At 64.4% G+C, this 15,255-nt stretch overlaps 10 protein-coding genes across 10 annotated transcripts in view; 4 read left to right on the top strand and 6 right to left on the bottom strand.

Moving 5' to 3' along the window:
* Window positions 1-404: 404 nt before the first annotated feature.
* OT_ostta17g00360 (Ribosomal protein L27) lies at window positions 405-1,280 on the bottom strand (the record flags this gene model as incomplete). Its single annotated transcript, XM_022983866.1, has 1 exon — window positions 405-1,280. The coding sequence occupies one exon, from the start codon at window positions 1,278-1,280 to the stop codon at window positions 405-407; it is 876 nt and encodes a 291-aa protein (XP_022840413.1).
* Window positions 1,281-1,699: 419 nt separating this feature from the next.
* Window positions 1,700-2,422, top strand: OT_ostta17g00350 (Plant transcription factor; the record flags this gene model as incomplete). The annotated part of the gene is made up of 1 exon (XM_003083752.1): window positions 1,700-2,422. One exon carries the CDS (start codon window positions 1,700-1,702, stop codon window positions 2,420-2,422), a length of 723 nt encoding a protein of 240 aa, XP_003083800.1.
* A 36-nt stretch (window positions 2,423-2,458) lies between these two features.
* On the bottom strand, window positions 2,459-3,040 carry OT_ostta17g00340 (unnamed product; the record flags this gene model as incomplete). Its single annotated transcript, XM_003083751.2, has 1 exon — window positions 2,459-3,040. The coding sequence occupies one exon, from the start codon at window positions 3,038-3,040 to the stop codon at window positions 2,459-2,461; it is 582 nt and encodes a 193-aa protein (XP_003083799.2).
* Window positions 3,041-3,217: 177 nt separating this feature from the next.
* OT_ostta17g00330 (SEC7-like, alpha orthogonal bundle) lies at window positions 3,218-8,119 on the top strand (the record flags this gene model as incomplete). The annotated part of the gene is made up of 1 exon (XM_003083750.2): window positions 3,218-8,119. The coding sequence occupies one exon, from the start codon at window positions 3,218-3,220 to the stop codon at window positions 8,117-8,119; it is 4,902 nt and encodes a 1,633-aa protein (XP_003083798.2).
* Window positions 8,120-8,178: 59 nt separating this feature from the next.
* On the bottom strand, window positions 8,179-8,580 carry OT_ostta17g00320 (unnamed product; the record flags this gene model as incomplete). The annotated part of the gene is made up of 1 exon (XM_022983842.1): window positions 8,179-8,580. One exon carries the CDS (start codon window positions 8,578-8,580, stop codon window positions 8,179-8,181), a length of 402 nt encoding a protein of 133 aa, XP_022840412.1.
* Window positions 8,581-8,768: 188 nt separating this feature from the next.
* On the top strand, window positions 8,769-9,609 carry OT_ostta17g00310 (2Fe-2S ferredoxin, iron-sulphur binding site; the record flags this gene model as incomplete). Its single annotated transcript, XM_022983838.1, has 3 exons — window positions 8,769-8,954; window positions 9,199-9,267; window positions 9,475-9,609. The coding sequence occupies 3 exons, from the start codon at window positions 8,769-8,771 to the stop codon at window positions 9,607-9,609; spliced, it is 390 nt and encodes a 129-aa protein (XP_022840411.1).
* A 309-nt stretch (window positions 9,610-9,918) lies between these two features.
* Window positions 9,919-11,425, bottom strand: OT_ostta17g00300 (Alcohol dehydrogenase superfamily, zinc-type; the record flags this gene model as incomplete). The annotated part of the gene is made up of 2 exons (XM_022983833.1): window positions 9,919-11,355; window positions 11,393-11,425. 2 exons carry the CDS (start codon window positions 11,423-11,425, stop codon window positions 9,919-9,921), a joined length of 1,470 nt encoding a protein of 489 aa, XP_022840410.1.
* A 526-nt stretch (window positions 11,426-11,951) lies between these two features.
* OT_ostta17g00290 (Chromate transporter, long chain) lies at window positions 11,952-13,430 on the top strand (the record flags this gene model as incomplete). Its single annotated transcript, XM_003083746.2, has 1 exon — window positions 11,952-13,430. One exon carries the CDS (start codon window positions 11,952-11,954, stop codon window positions 13,428-13,430), a length of 1,479 nt encoding a protein of 492 aa, XP_003083794.2.
* An 85-nt stretch (window positions 13,431-13,515) lies between these two features.
* On the bottom strand, window positions 13,516-14,526 carry OT_ostta17g00280 (Ovarian tumour, otubain; the record flags this gene model as incomplete). The annotated part of the gene is made up of 1 exon (XM_003083745.2): window positions 13,516-14,526. One exon carries the CDS (start codon window positions 14,524-14,526, stop codon window positions 13,516-13,518), a length of 1,011 nt encoding a protein of 336 aa, XP_003083793.2.
* A 47-nt stretch (window positions 14,527-14,573) lies between these two features.
* OT_ostta17g00275 (unnamed product) overlaps window positions 14,574-15,255 on the bottom strand; it is a gene marked incomplete at both ends in the record, with an annotated part of 753 nt that continues 71 nt past the window's right edge. The window contains one exon of the mRNA XM_022983820.1: window positions 14,574-15,255. This exon is cut by the window's right edge and continues 71 nt beyond it. Within this exon, the coding sequence (XP_022840409.1) occupies window positions 14,574-15,255 (682 nt within the window).

Here is a 15,255-nt window from a genome sequence, read left to right as displayed (position 1 = left end):
AGGTCAAAAAAGTTTTTCGTTTCTTCGTCGTGTTCGCTCGTTCACTGCACTCGCCGGGAATCGAACCCGGGTCTGCCGCGCCCTGCATATAGCATATACGTAGTGTTCACTACGAGCAGATTCATTGTGTAGCGCGAACGAACGCGCCAGCCGTTGCCAATTTGGTTGGCAGGCGGCTATTCTACCACTAGACCACGAGTGCTCTTGATATGGGATGGAAGGGCTAAATCGACGTACACCCAGAATCGTAAGCGGTAACGACGCAAAAGTTATGGGTATTATTTTTGCCCGTGACCCGCGCGCGACGACCGCGACGCGCGCGTGGGACGTAGCGATCACGACGTTGGTGCGTTAAAGTAAAATCAATATTAATTGCGTTCAGGTAATTTCGGGATTCGTTCGATTTACCTCGCGCCGGCGTCGGACTCGAGCTCGCCGCGCGTCTGGGCGATCTTCTCCGCGAGGAACGCTTTGGCTTCGGCGTCGGTGACGTACGTGTACGGTCCGCCGCCACCGTTGAGCACGAATTCCAACGATGCGAGTTCGGTCGGGGTCACGCCAGGTCCGTCGAGCATGTGCTCGTAGAACTTTTCGGCATCCGCCTTGACGATGACGCCGTTCGTCTCCATGATCTCATCCATCAATAACAGCGAGAGGTTGCAATATCGCACCTTGCTCACCTGGCGGTAAAAACCCTTCGGCGCGGCCGCGGACCCGGTCCGCGCGAGCGTCTTCTTTCGCGTCGCCGCCTCGGTCGCGCGCGTCTTTCGCGCCGTCGCCGCCGCGCGCGTCGCCGTCGCCGCCCTCTTCGGCACCTCCTCCCCGCGCTCCAACGCCTCTCGCACCACCGCGCGCGGCGTGTACATCGCCCGACGCTTATCCTTCCGCGTCGGTGCCCCATCCTCTCGTCCCGAGCGATCGACGCCATCCACCACCGTGACGTATTTCTTCTTATTCGCCCCAACCCTAAATCGCACCTCACCCTCGCGCAGCGCGAACAGCGTGAAGTCTCGCCCCGTCCCCACGCCCTCGCCCGCGTGGAATTTATTCCCAACCTGTCGGACGATGATCGAGCCCACCGTGACCTTCTCCTCGCCGTACTTCTTCACCCCGAGGTACTGCGGATTGGAATCGCGGCCATTCTTCGTGGACCCCGTCCCTTTCTTGTGCGCGCACTCGATGACGCCGGCGCGGCGCTTTCGTTCTCCGGCGACGTTGGGGACGAGCGTGATTTTTCGCGCGAACATCGACGCGAGCGCGGGGGCGATCGAGCTCGACATCGAGGCGTCGCCCGGCGCGATGTCGCGCGCGCGGCGCCCCGATGGGGACGTCTTTACGTACTTTGCGTGCTTTCACCCCGTGTGTGTGTTCGCGGCACCCCGATGGGGACGTCTTTAGTCTTTACGTACTTTGCGTGCTTTCACCCCGTGTGTGTGTTCGCGGCACCCCGATGGGGACGTCTTTAGTCTTTACGTACTTTGCGTGCTTTCACCCCGTGTGTGTGTTCGCGGCACCCCGATGGGGACGTCTTTAGTCTTTACGTACTTTGCGTGCTTTCACCCCGTGTGTGTGTTCGCGGCACCCCGATGGGGACACCCGACGCACCCGTCGGTGTGTACACATGGCTGTAATACCTCCACAGTACGCGACGCGCCCGTCCGCCCGTCGCGCGCCGGCGGCACATCGCGCGCGACGGGCGATGCGCGCGATCGGGACGACGTGCGCGGCCACCGCGCGCGCGCTTCGTCGCGCGTCGACGTCCGCGGACGTCGCGCGCGCCGATCGCGCGCGCGATCGACGCCCGAGACCGCGGGATGGCGATCGACGCGAACGTCATCACCGTTGGACGTCGTCGACGGCGTACGGGGCGTCCACGCCGCCGCCGCGGTCGTGGGACGACGGCGCGCGACGGGACGATGGACGCGCGCCGCCGCCGACGACGTTTGTGGATTTTGGGGTGTACAAGACGCGAGGGGCGATGAAGATGAAGGCGGTGCGCCCGACGCTCGGGGCGCTGGGCGAAAACGCGGTGGTGCGACGCCCGGGCGGGGTCCTGTTGGAACTGGCGAACGCGACGGCGCCGAGAACGTACGATTGGCAGAATAAAGGGAGTTTCATGCTGAGCGGGACGGAGGCGGCGGAGCTGGCGGATCGCATGGCGGCGAACGGGTCGTGCTCGTTTTTTCACGACTCGGCAAAGGCGAACGGCGGCGGCGGCGGGACGCTGGGAAAGGCGTTCAAGGTTGAACCCATGCCGGATGGCTCGGGGGGGATGTTTGTGAATCTCACGGTGACGCTCAGTGAGAATCGCGGGCAACAACGGTTCAGCGTTCCGGTGAGTTACGGCGAGTCGGCGGCGATTCGACAGTTGTTGGTCTACCTCGTCCCGCGCGTGTTGGGTTTCGACGAGGTCTTCAAGTGAGCGGTCGCGGTCGCGGAATCGTCCCTTTAACAAAAATCAATCGCGATACCATCCCACGTCTCCATTCTCCGCGCGCATCGCCGCCTCTCGACGTCTGCGCGCGAGGAGTTCCTCGTACTCCCGGAGTTCGGCGCGCTCCGCCTCGGCGCCGCGCCGCGCGCGCTCGCGCGCCATCTCACCCTGCCGCGCCGCCTCCCGCTCGATCTCCTCCGCCGTGAGCTCACCCTCACGTTCAAGTCTAATCTTCGCCTTCTTCTTCGCCGCGAACTCGGCGTAGGTCACCCTCGCCCGTTCGTTTTCCGCGTCTCGCGCCTCGCGTTCGATTCGACTCGCCGCGTCCACCCGCCGCATCCGATTCACTCGCCGTTCCATCTTTCGCCTCCGCGCCTCTATCGAGGGATCGACGACATCGTCCGTCCCGGCGTTCGCGCTCGCCGCGCGCGCGCGCGCCGTCCACGCCGTCGTCGTCCCGCTCGACATCATCATCATCATCATCATCATCATCATCGTCCGTCGTCCCGTCTCGCCCCCGTCGTCCGCGCGCTCGCCCCGCGCGCGCGTCGCCACCTTCCACCTACGCGTCGTCGGCGTCACCATCGCCCGCGTCGCGATCGCCATCGTCGTCGCGCGCGACGATCCGCGGCGTCGCATCGAAAGGGATCGATCGAAAGGCACGCGTGCGTCGCAAAGGGATCCCCACCGGTCGACGGGGCGTGAAAATCACCTTTGGAATCACCTTTGGAATCGATCGCCCACGACGCGCGCCCGAATCATCGCCTCGCCGACGCGCGCGCGATGGCCGACGCGAACGCGGACGCGGTGACGGTGCGAGAGATATTTCTCGCCTTCGTCAACGCCGCGCGCGAGGACCTGGGGGTGCTCGCGCGCGTTGGATTCGCGAATCATCACGCGCGGGCGCTGCTCCAGCGATGCGATGGGATCGTCCAAGACCTGGACGACGCCGACGACGCCCGCGCGCGCGCGGTGGCGACGACGGCGTTGGACGCGCTCGCGTTCGCGATGCGCGAGCGTCGGGGGCGACGATCGGCGTTGGCGGCGGAGACGGCGATTAAGTTGATTGAACGCGGATTCGGACGCGGCGTCGCGCGAGACGCGGGCGGGGACGACGCGGCGAGCGATGACGCGCGCGCTCGCCTCGTGCGCGCGGTGTGTGGAGTGGGTGAATTATCGGGAGGTGGGGAGGGGGGGGGGGGGGAGACGGGGGAAGATCGAGCGCGGTGCGGCGTCGCGGCGACGCGGTTCGCCCAGGCGTGCGCGTGCGGCGAGACGGAAGATCCGGAGACGTCGGGGGAATCGGGAGACGATGGGGAGGGACAGAAGACGCTCGTGGTGAGAGGGAACGCGCTGTTGTACGCCACGCGATCGATATTTCACGTGGCGATGATTGCTGAGGATGAGAACGCGCGACGCGCGGCGAAGACGACGCTCACGCAAATAATCAACGCCGCGTTCAAGCGCGCCGAGCGTGGGTTCGAGGCGTTAGCCGCGTCCGAAGACGTGAGCGCGAATCGTCGTTTGCACTTGGAGGACGTGAAACAGATTCTCATCATGTTGTGTAAGATTGCGGCGAGGGACGGACCGATCGACGTCGACGCGTACCTGACGCACTCCAAAGCCTTGGCGTTGGACATTTTACGCCAACTCATGGAGGGACCGCGGGCGCCGTTGTGGCTCGACCACTTCCACGGGGAGTTGTCGAAACCGCTCTCGATGGCGCTCATGCGAAACGCGCTGTTACACGTTCCTCGCGGATCTGAGGCGGAGCAATCGGTGGGGATATTGGTATCCATCGCGCGCATGGCGTACGGCGTTCTCGTCTCACGCGCGCGCTCGGTGTGGAAGCAACAGATCGCAGCGCTCTACCCGATCATGGCGTTACATCCGCTCGAGACTGACGAGACGAGTGCGGCGGTTCGCGTCTCAGCGCTTCGTCTGGTGCGTCGTCTCGCGAGCGAGGCGCAAATCTTGGTTGATTTTTTTGTCAACTACGACTGCGACTTGCACGCGGCGAACCTGTACGAGCGCACCGTCGCCGCGCTCGCGCGCGCGGCGCAGACGAACGACATCTTAGAGCGTGACGCCGTGCTCACGTGTTTGTTTAGCATTTTACGGTCGCTTCAGAGCTGGTGCGCCCGCGGCTACGACGACGAGGACGAAGAGAGCGCGGGCGACGCCGATCAGAATGATGGCCTCGAGATTCGACCTTTCATCGGTCGAAAACCATCGAAAGACAAACTTTCGTCATCGTCAAAATCAAACGAGGCGTCCACGACGTCGACGCCCGCCGCCGTCGCGGCGGCAACGGCGACAGTGGCGACGGATGCGACGGCGGTTTCGGAAGACGCGGCGGCGGCGTCATCGCCGCCGACCAAGTCGGAGTCCGAGCTCTTCGCCGCGAAAAAGTCCGCCAAGATTTCGGCGGAGAGGGCGATCGAGGCGTTCAACGCCGAGCCAAACGTCCGATCGCTTCGCGTCGCCGCGCGGTCGGAGGACGCGGTCGCTTGCGCGGCGTTTTTGCGCTCGGCGTCATCCTCGACCGCCTCGAGCAAGGCGACTTCGTCTTTGGTGGTGAGTCCGAGCGCGTTGGGCGAACTCCTAGGATCGCCCGATTCAGATGCGCTCGCTGTCATGCGCGCGTACGTGCACGGCTTTGATTTCACGGGGGCGCACATCGACGACGCCATGCGCGCGTTCCTCAGTGGTTTCAGGCTTCCGGGCGAGGCACAAAAGATCGATCGGTTGATGGAGGCGTTCGCCGCGAGATTTTGCGCGTGCAATCAAAATGTGTATCCGAGCACGGATGCGGCGTACATTCTGGCGTTCGCCATCGTCATGCTGAACACAGACGCGCACAATCCGCTCACAGAGGAGGCGATGAAGATGAGCGAGCAGGATTTCGTGCTCATGGTGACCGCCGCGGAGGCGGCCTCTGAGGTCGACGCCGAGAAGATCGCTGCAATTTATAAGCGCGTGTGCGCGAAAGAGATCAAGATGAACTCGGCTGAACCCCCGGCGCGGGTTTCATCGGCCACGGACGTCGCTGCCGAGATTGCGGCGGCGGCGAAACATCCGCCGCAGACGTCGTGGTCCCAACTCACGTCATCACTCAACTTTGCAGCGCCCTGGAAGGCACGATCGATGCAAAAAGAGGCGACCAATGAAACTGCTGAGCTCTTGAAGTCTACCAAGGAGTTATTCAAGACTTCTGGTCCGGGCGACTCCGCGGCGCACGACGACTCAGCGAGTGCGCTCTTCGTCCGCGCCTCCGAACCCGGTCTGGCGCGACCGATGCTAGATGTTGCGGGCAAGTTCATGCTCATCGCGTTGTCCACCGCGTTCACGTCCGCGCCGGACGCGGCGCACGCCGCGATGCCGCTCGAGGCCACGCGAGCAATGCTCTCACTTGCCACGACGCTTCAACTTCCTGCGCTCAGGGACAACACGCGCGCGTTCCTCGTTACCGCTCCGGGATTCGGCCGACCTCAGGGAATTTCGTCGCAGAGTAAGGAAGCGTTAAGCACTTTACTCGAACTCGCCACGAGCGAGTGCAGTCTCGGCGGCGTTCAGGCGTGGGCGAGCGTGTTGGAGATCATCGACCGCCTTGAGCATCTGCGCTCTGTCGTCGGCGCCGGCGTCGCCTTTGATTTCGCCGCTGCGCGCGCCGTCATGCGAGAACGACTGGAGTTCGATGAAAACGATGCCACTGATCGTTCGGTGAGCTCCGATCGATCGTCGTTCGACGGTACGCCGGGGCATCCGCTGTCTCAGCTTGATCCCGCCGAGCTTGCGGTGATCAAGTGGGTCTCCACGCACGGTGGCGAGGCTATCGAGCGAGTGTTCGCCGCGAGCACGCGATTCGACTCGGACGAGATCTTGACCTATGCCACGGCAGTGGCGACGGTGTCTAGACACGGGCTTTGGAGCTCCTCGAGCGCGCCAGCGAAGATTTTTGCGCTGTTGCGTCTCACAGAGGTGGCAGCGACAAACATGTCGCGCGTCCGTCTCGTGTGGTCAAAGCTCTGGAGCGTGGTTTCCGAGCACCTTGTAGAGGCAGTTAAACACGCGGACGAAAAAGTCGTCTTACATGCCACGGTGTCGATGAGACAAGTAGCTGATCGTTTGCTCTTACGTGCTCGAGCAACGCGCTCGGCAACGCAAATGGACGCGATGCGGCCCTTCGTGTTCGCCATTGAAAACGCGCGCACCGCTCGATCTCGAGGACTCGTGGTGTCGTGCGTCGCACAAGCAATGCACAACTACGGCGATGTGCTCGGGCAGGGATGGGAGCCGGCGATGGAGGCTTTGGGAGCGGCGTATGCGATTGATTGTTCGCGAGACGACGCGGAGACACAGGAGACGCTTGAGGAGGAGATGGTGACGTCGTGTCGAGCACTCGAGCAGGCCCTTGTCCTCGCCCTCACCCGCGATGATTCATCAACGGACGAATCGGAGAACGAAGAGAGCGATGTGTTCGGTGTCCCGCTCTCGTGCGTCCCAAGAGCGACATCGCTCTTCGTTGCCATGGCTCGATGGCGCAACGTCTCCGAGGGTGGCGAGCAAGGAACGCTCTCGCCTCCGATCGATTCTCTCCGCACGATCGCGATCGAGTGCCGCTCGCGAATGAGCGCGACGTCTGACTGCGTGAAGTACAGAGTGAGCGCGATTTGGACCGCGATCTGCGGCGCCCTGGGCGAGCTCTCCAAGGTGGACGATTCAGCGCTTGCCGTCGTCTTCTCGCTCTTTGACGACGATGAGATCGAAACGCTTGACGTGAACGCTCGCGACGAACTTCGAGGCGCACTCGATGGATTGCTCGAGGTGAAGATTGATCCCACGCACGCGACCGAAATCGTGCTTCCGCGTTTACTCGCACTCGCAAAATCGCGCCGAGCGGCGTACGAGGCGTTGCTCCCGACGATTTGGTCCTTTGCGAGCGCGGTGTTGCACTCGAACGATTCGTACGCGGTGATGAAATCGTTGGAATCTTTCCGAGAAGCCGCGAAAGTGGCGTCGAGTCGTCGGGATGAGAGCGAAGAAACGTGGGGCGAGTTGTGCCGAGCGCTCAGACGTGGCGTCGTCGTGGACGCCGTCATCTTGGACCTCCCGCACGCTAGTAACGTCATCGCACGTTCGCTCGCGTGCATCTCCGCGTGCAATGATGTTCGCAAAATATCGGGGGCGCCGAGAAAGGCGATCGATGAGATCGTAGACATCGTCGACGCGGCGTACGTGTTCGCCAGGAATCAAAACGACTCGAGCGCGTCGCTCGGCGCGATGGCGAGACTGGAATTCGCCGCGGGCGACGTCCTCCTTCGAGCGCTCAGAGAAGACAAGACGAAACGCGAGCGATTCTTTGCGCACGTCGCGAGATGTCTCGATGTCAGGAAACCGGTCGTCGACGATTCGGATGAGGATGAGTCGGCGCCGCGGAAGCGCGCGATGGCCGCCGCGGACGCCGGCGACGCCGTGCTCCGATCGAACGCCCTCGCGCCCGCGCGCGAGCGCTTAGCGGCGCGAGCACTCGCAAGTCTAAACTTGAACGACGACGTCGATGCTTTGCGCGTGATCGCATCGAGCGCGGTCGAGGCGCTCGGCGTCGTCTCCGGCGCGCCCCTCGGCGACGCGCTCGCCGACTTTTTCGACTCACCAATCGCCCGCACAACGCTCGCGCTGTAGCCCAAACGACCAAAAAATATCACATTAAAAAATGTACACTACATCACCACCCCCAGCCGTCACACCCTCGACACGACGTTCGTCGGCGCGTTCGGGTCGTCCGCGAGCGCCGCGCGCGCCATCTCCTCCACCGCCCCCCTCGGGACGCTCGTGAAAAAAAACGACCCACCGAACAGGACGAACAACACCAACGAAATCACCGCCGTGCCCACGGGCCCAACCTTCCCACCCTCCGCGGTGTCGAACCCCGGGACGATGGGCGTCGGCCCTTGGTTTCGCGCGTCACCGAACCCGAACGGGTCACCCGTCGACGTCGACGACGGCGCGCCCCCGTCCTCGTCCTCGCTCGCCCGCGCGCGCGCGCGCGCGCGATCGACGGGCGCGACCGTGGACCCGCGTCGCGGACGCGCGCGCGTCGTCGTCGACGCGCGCGCGCGCGGGAGACGCGCGCGAAGCGCCATGAGATGTCGTCGTCGTCGACGAAAAGTGGTCACACACGTTTCGACGGTGTCGTCGTGCCGCGAACCCTGGGGTGTGGGTATAATCGGTGGGTCACGACTCGACGACGAGTCCCGAGACGTCGCTCGAAAAACCCATCGCGCGCATCGACGCGCGCACTCCTCGACGCCCCGTCGCCGTCTCACGCACGATGTCCGCCATGAACATGTCCGTCTCCGCCAAGTTCGCCGCCGCCAAGGTGACGATCAACGCCCGCCGCACCGCCGCGCAAAAGCCGCGATCGGTGAAGGCGCAATACAAGGTCACGCTCGAAACCCCGGAGGGCAAGCAAGAGATCGAGTGCGCCGACGATACGTACATCCTCGACGCCGCTGAGGTAGGTCTCGATGCGCGCGGACGATGGATGGGTGGGGGGTAATTCTATGCGTCTTCGCGCGGCGTCGCGCGGGCGGGCGCGCGGCGGCGCGCGCGCGCGGGGGTCGGATGATGGTCGATGCGCGTCGCGATCGCGATCGCGATCGGTCGGTCGGTAATCACCCATCGACGGCCGATGCGTCGACGGCACGCGCCGGGCGAACGCGCGACTGACGGATATTTCCGCGTGCTTTCGCGTGCGACAGGAAGCCGGCATCGACTTGCCGTACTCGTGCCGCGCGGGCGCGTGCTCGTCCTGCGCGGGCAAGGTCACGGTGCGTCCGTCGCGAGCGACGTCATCGACCGTGTGGGCCGTGTCGACGTGAGGGGGGGGTCTTCTTGAGTCTTTTCTCGTGGATGTGTGCCCACCACGAGCAGTGGATAAGACGACGGTCGCGTCGCGAAGAGGGCGTCTCGAGCGCGCGCGCGCGCGTCGATCGCGCGGTGACTGACTTTTCAACGTCGTTTTAACGTCTTCGCAGGCCGGTTCCATCGACCAGTCCGACCAATCCTTCTTGGATGACGACCAAATGGGCAACGGCTTCGTGCTCACGTGCGTCGCCTACCCGACGTCGGACTGCACCGTCAAGACGCACATGGAGGAAGAACTCTACTAAGCGTTTAGCTCGTAAAGCGAGGTGAGGTGATGGTTGACTTTGCGTCGAACACGCGTTTGATGTGAATGACGTCGTCATCGAGTGTCGCGAACCCGGTGGTCGGGGCGCCATTCGTCGCGACCGCGCGCGGGTGGGAGAGACGTCTTTTTCGGTTCATTCAAGAGGGGAAGATGTTATAATCGTAACATACTTGCTCATGCTTATTTCATAGATCGTTCGCACCTTTGATGCATCGTCGCGTTCGCGTAATTTTCGATTCCCGCGATGACGTCTCAATGGATGGCTCGTCGACGCGCGCGCTCGCGTCGATCACGCGGGCGGCGCCGCGCCGCCGGCGCCGTCGTACGTCGTTCCGATGTCGTTCACGCGAAGTAAGATTTTCGTGGATTTGAAATCTTCACGCGCATGCTCGAGCGCCTCCTCGAACTCGGATGCGAGCTCGTAATCGGTGTATTGAATCGCGAGCTTGTCGGCGCGCGAGAGCTTGCCGAGCGTCTCGAGCATCTTGGGCACCTTCTTCTTGTGATCGCTCATCCACTGTCTGAGCGAAAATCCGCGGACGATGAGGGCGTTTTGCGTCCAAGCGCTCCAAGGGAACGTCGCCGCCATGCCGCTCATGTTACCGTACACGATGAGTGGGCATCCGGTTTGGAGCGACTCGGCGAGACGCACCGCGGAGGCGCCGCCGACGGCGTCGAGCGCCAAGCGCGGCTTGGCGAATAAGTTCCTCGACGTCAACTCGCGCGCGAGCGATCCCTCGTCCTTGAGCACTTCGGAAGCACCGAGCGACTTCAACCAAGCCTCCGTCTTTTCGAAATCCTTGCGTTCGCGCACGATCGCGATCGCTCGTAACTTGAGCATCGAGCACAGCTGCACGACGCACTGGCCGACGGTGGACGTCGCCGCGTTGAGAACGACCGCGTCTCCGGGCTTGAGGCTTCCGAAATCCTCGAGCAGGCGATACGCGACGCACATCTCGCGAATCATCGCCGCGTGTTCGAACGGGAGAATGTCCGAGGGAATCTTGATCAGATCCTTCTCTTTCCAAACCGCGAGCGAGCGCCAGGTTCCGAGATCGCCGGCGTACGGAAACACCCAGTCTCCTTCGTTCAGAGATTTCACCCCGGCGCCGACTTTCACGACCGTGGCGACGCCGTCGGAACCGGCGATGTACGGGAACTTCCCGCGCTTCGCCATCGCGCTCGCGTCGACGTCCGCGGGATTGATCGGCGCCACGCGGATGTTCACGAGGACCTCGCCCCACTCGAGCGTGGGCGGAATCGCCTCCGAGCTCAGCTCAAACTTCCCTGGCGCGGACGCGCCGACGCGATAGGCTCGAATCTTCGGTAAAATAACTTCATCGTACGAACCCTTGTTCACGCCGAATCGATCGATCATGTCGTCTACGCCCAAGGTTTTGCTCGCGTCGGGACCGCGCGCTCGAAGCCACGCCTCGAACCCCGCCGTGTGCGACCCCTTATCGCGCTCCGTCTTCACGATCGCCTCCGCGAGGGATTCCTTGCGCTCTTGCTCCTCCTTGAGTTTATCCCTGAAAACGCCGCCACCGAATTCATCCAGGAGTTCCTCCTCGACCGTCTTTTCAAACGTACCCGTCTCGTCGTAGCGCTCGCGCTTGGCGTCGTCGCTCAGCACGTCGTACGCGCGTTGAATGTTCGCGAACGCCTCCGCGTCCCCACCCTTATCCGGGTGTACCTTGGTGATTAAATTCCTATACGCCCGTCGAACCTACGTCGTCGTCGTCGCCGTCGTCGTCGTCAGTCACCCCTCGCGCGCGCCGCGCCGCGCGGTGATTCATAAAACAGCCACCGAGACCGTCGTCGACTGTTCACCCGTTCACCCACCTCCGTTCGCGTCGCCGTTCGCGTCAACCCGAGCGCTCGATACAAATCACCCCCATCGTCCTCCGCCGCGCTCGGCATCGCGCGCGCGCGTCGTCGGCGTCGCGTCGCGGTGTGCGGCGCGCGTGCGTTTCCCAATAAAACGCTTGAAAAAACGCTCCCGCATCGAGTCCCTCGTCACGAGTCACGACTCACCATTCCACGCAACACGTCATCCATCACCGACGTCCGCCGCGTCGACGCCGCGTCGACGCCGCGCGCGTCCACCGTCCCTCGCGCGCCGTCGCCGACGACGTCCAGCTCGCGCGCGCGCGTCGATGGATCCGTCGATGGACGCGCGCGCGCGTCCACGCACGCATTCATTCATTCATTCATTCACCATTCGCGCATCATTCATTCTTTCACGCGCCCCGCACACGCGCGCGCGTCGCCGTCGCCGCGACCGGCGCGCGCGCGATGCCGCCCGTCGACCCCACGACCGCGATGGAGCTCGGCGCATCGCGAGCGCGCGCGGAGACGAACGCGGCGACGCGATCGGAGGCCTCACCGCTCGCCGTCGTCGCGCGCGCCTTCAGCCTCATCGGCTGGGTCGCCTTCGGCGGCCCCGCCGCGCACGTCGGGTTATTCTCAAAAGTCTTCGTCCGCGACGACGCGTCGGCGGTGAACGCGGACGCGGACGCGGAGGCGTCGATGAAATGGCTCTCCAGAGGGACGTTCGCGGAGTTCCTCGCCCTCGGGCAGTGTTTACCCGGACCGACGTCGACGCAGATGTCGTTCGCGATCGGCATCGCGCGCGCCGGGACCTTGGGTGGATTAACGTCGGGTATTTTGTTTCAGTACCCGGGGTTGGTGTTGATGTCGCTCGCGGGCGCGGGGGCGGCGGAGGCGTTGACGCGCCCGGGGGTCGTCGCCCGCGCGTTCACCGCCGGGTTATCCGCGGGGGGGGCGTCGTTGATTTTTAGCGCCGCGGATTCCCTGGCGAGGAGTCAGGGGGGGAAGACGCGGACGACGCGGTTGTTGTGTGCGTTTTCGGCGGCGTGCGCGACGTACGCGTCGCGGGCGTGGTTGTTCCCGTCGTTGATCGCGTTCGGAGGGGTGGCGACGTACGTCGAAGCCGCGCGGGCGGCGGCGGCGGCGAAGACGACGAACGCGCGCGATGGTGACGCGACTTCGGACCCGCGTGATGATGACGCGGAGGAGGTCACGCGCCTGGGCCTGTCCCCGCTCGCGGGTGGGTTCATGATCCTCGCCTGGGCGTCCGCGCTCGTCGGACTCGGCGTGTACGTGTCGAACACGACGTACGAGACGAATAAAGAGTTACACTGGTTCGAGGCGTTTTATCGCACCGGATCGATCATCTTTGGCGGTGGACAGGTGGTGTTGCCGCTCCTGCTCAACGACGTGGTGCAATACGACACGACGTGCTCTGCGAGGGACGCCGTCACCGACGCGTGCGCGGCGTGGACGAAGACGGAGCGCGCCACGTCGTGGGTCACCGAGGAGCAATTCTTCGCCGGTCTCGCGCTCGCGCAGGCGGCTCCGGGGCCGTTGTTTAATCTCAGCGCGTATCTCGGCGCCGTCGCGGCGAGACGCGCCGGAGTGAACGTCCTCGTCGGCGTCGCGTGCGCCTGGTTCGGCTTGTTCGGCCCGGGGGTGATTCTCATCTTCGCCGTGATGCCTTTTTGGGGACGATTTAGGAAATGGGACGTCTATAAGCGCGCGTTGCCCGGGTTGAACGCGAGCGCGGTGGGTCTCGTCGTCGCCGCCGCGTTTAACATCGCGTTCAAGGTGCGCGCGCTGAGCCCGTTCCCGAACGCCACGACGTCCATCGCGCTCATCTGCGCCTTTTGCGCGCACATCGTAAAGTTACCGCCGGGGTGGTGGACCTTGCTCCAGGCCCCGCTCGTGATCGTCCTGGGCGGTCTCCTCGGTTTATTCGCGCACGCGACGGATATGAACTGAGCGTCATCGCCCGACTAGCCGCGTTGTTCTTCGCTTCTTTCTTCTCGCATTTCTTTCACTCGTTGAAATAATATTAATAAAATAGTCACCGTCCCGCCGCCTCGACGGAGTTGTAGTGTTCGCCCAGACCGAACGCGTGTCGATGATACGCCACCCTGAGCTCGCCCTCCGGCGCGAACTCCTCGCCCATGACGACCGTCGGCATCGTCGCGCTGTACACCGATATCCGTCGCTCCAGCGCCTTGGACAGAGCCATGAGCTCCAACTGCCCCCCCCACGTCGCCGTGCTCTCGACGGCGCGCACGTAATCGTTCCACTTGTCGTCATCCTCCCCGCACCCGTCCTCGGCGAAGGGTCTGAACGCGTCCTCGTCCTCGCGCATCGTCCGCGCGCACGTCTCTCGCAAACCCGTGTATCCGCCCTCGTGTCCGCGTCCTCGAACCATCGTCAACTGATCGTCGATCGCGCGATACAAACAGTGTCCATCCGCTCGAATCTCCTTCACCGCGAGCCCGAGCGGTTGGAGCTTGCGTCGCAACGTCTCGCGCTCCGACGTCTCCGCGCTCGGTCCCAGCGCCGCCTTCTCCGCCTCAATTCTCCGTTCACGCTCGCGTTCCTCCGCCTCGCGCTTCATCCGTCGCCGCGCCGCCTTGGTCATCTTCTTTTCACCCATCGCATCACCGCTTTCGTCCTCGCGCGTCGCGTCCACGTCCAGCGTCGCCAATCGCGTCGCCGCCGCGTCCGCGTCTCCGTCCGCCGTCCCGTCCGCCGCGTCCTCGTCGTCCTCGTCCTCGTCGTCACCCGCGTCCGCGCGCGCGAGCTCAAACGCCCGCATCTCGTCCAGGTGTCGATCCGTCACCGCGCCGACGGCGCGCAACGCGCGGTCGCGCGCGCCTTTGCCTCGACCGAATGTCTTCACAAATGTTTCGATCGCGGCGAGTTCGCGGGCGTGTCGCGCGCGCATCGCCTCCGGGGACTCCTCGCCGTGGACGACATCGAACGTGGGCGGGGGTGGGGCGGGTGCCGACGCCCGCGCCCGGGGCATCGGCGTCGGGAAGTGATGCGAACGCAGTGAATGATGATGCATCAATCGCATTCGGTCAATCACGCATTCGCTCGACGACGTCGACGCGAGATTCGGGTCTAGGAGAACAAGGCGACGGCGCGCGTGCGCACGCGCTCGAGTCTGCGGGCGAGCGCGCGCGCGCGCGCGCGGTCGGCGTCGATGCGCGCGTCCTCGGCGTCGTCCTCGGCGAAGAAATCATCCACGGATGCCTCCGCGAGCGCGCTCGACGTGCGTTCGTCGTCGTCGTCGTCGTCGTCGTCGTCGTCGTCGTCATCCTCATCCGCATCCTCATCATCCTCGTCGTCGTCCCGCGTTGGACGACGACGCCCGCGCGCGAGTCGTCGCTCGGCGTCATCGAGCGCGCGCGTCGCGGCGTCGCGTTCCGCCTCGGCCCGTCGCGTCGCCGCTCGACACCGCGCGCACTCGCGCTCGAGACGTCGCACCTCATCCTCGAGCGCTCGATCGTCGTCATCGCGCGCGCTCGTTCGCTCGAGCTCCCGCGCCCGCGTCGCCCATCGCGCGCAGTCCCGCTCGAGGCGTTTCAATTCCCGCCCCAGCGCCTTCTCTCGCGTCTCCGCCGCGACGCGCCGCGCGTGGACCTCCCGAATCGCCGCCTCCTTCTCCCCCACCGCGCGCTCGAGCGCGTCCCGGACGTACGCCAACTCTTTCTCCGCGCGTTCGCGTTCGCCGCGCTCCACCGACGTCGTCTCCAGCGCGCGTTCTCTCGACGCCGCCGCCTCCGCGAGCGCCGTCTCCAGC

Source organism: Ostreococcus tauri (assembly GCF_000214015.3).
Source record: "Ostreococcus tauri WGS project CAID00000000 data, contig chromosome 17, whole genome shotgun sequence".
Taxonomy (NCBI): Eukaryota; Viridiplantae; Chlorophyta; class Mamiellophyceae; order Mamiellales; family Bathycoccaceae; genus Ostreococcus; species Ostreococcus tauri.
This window is presented reverse-complemented; position numbering and strand designations above follow the sequence as displayed.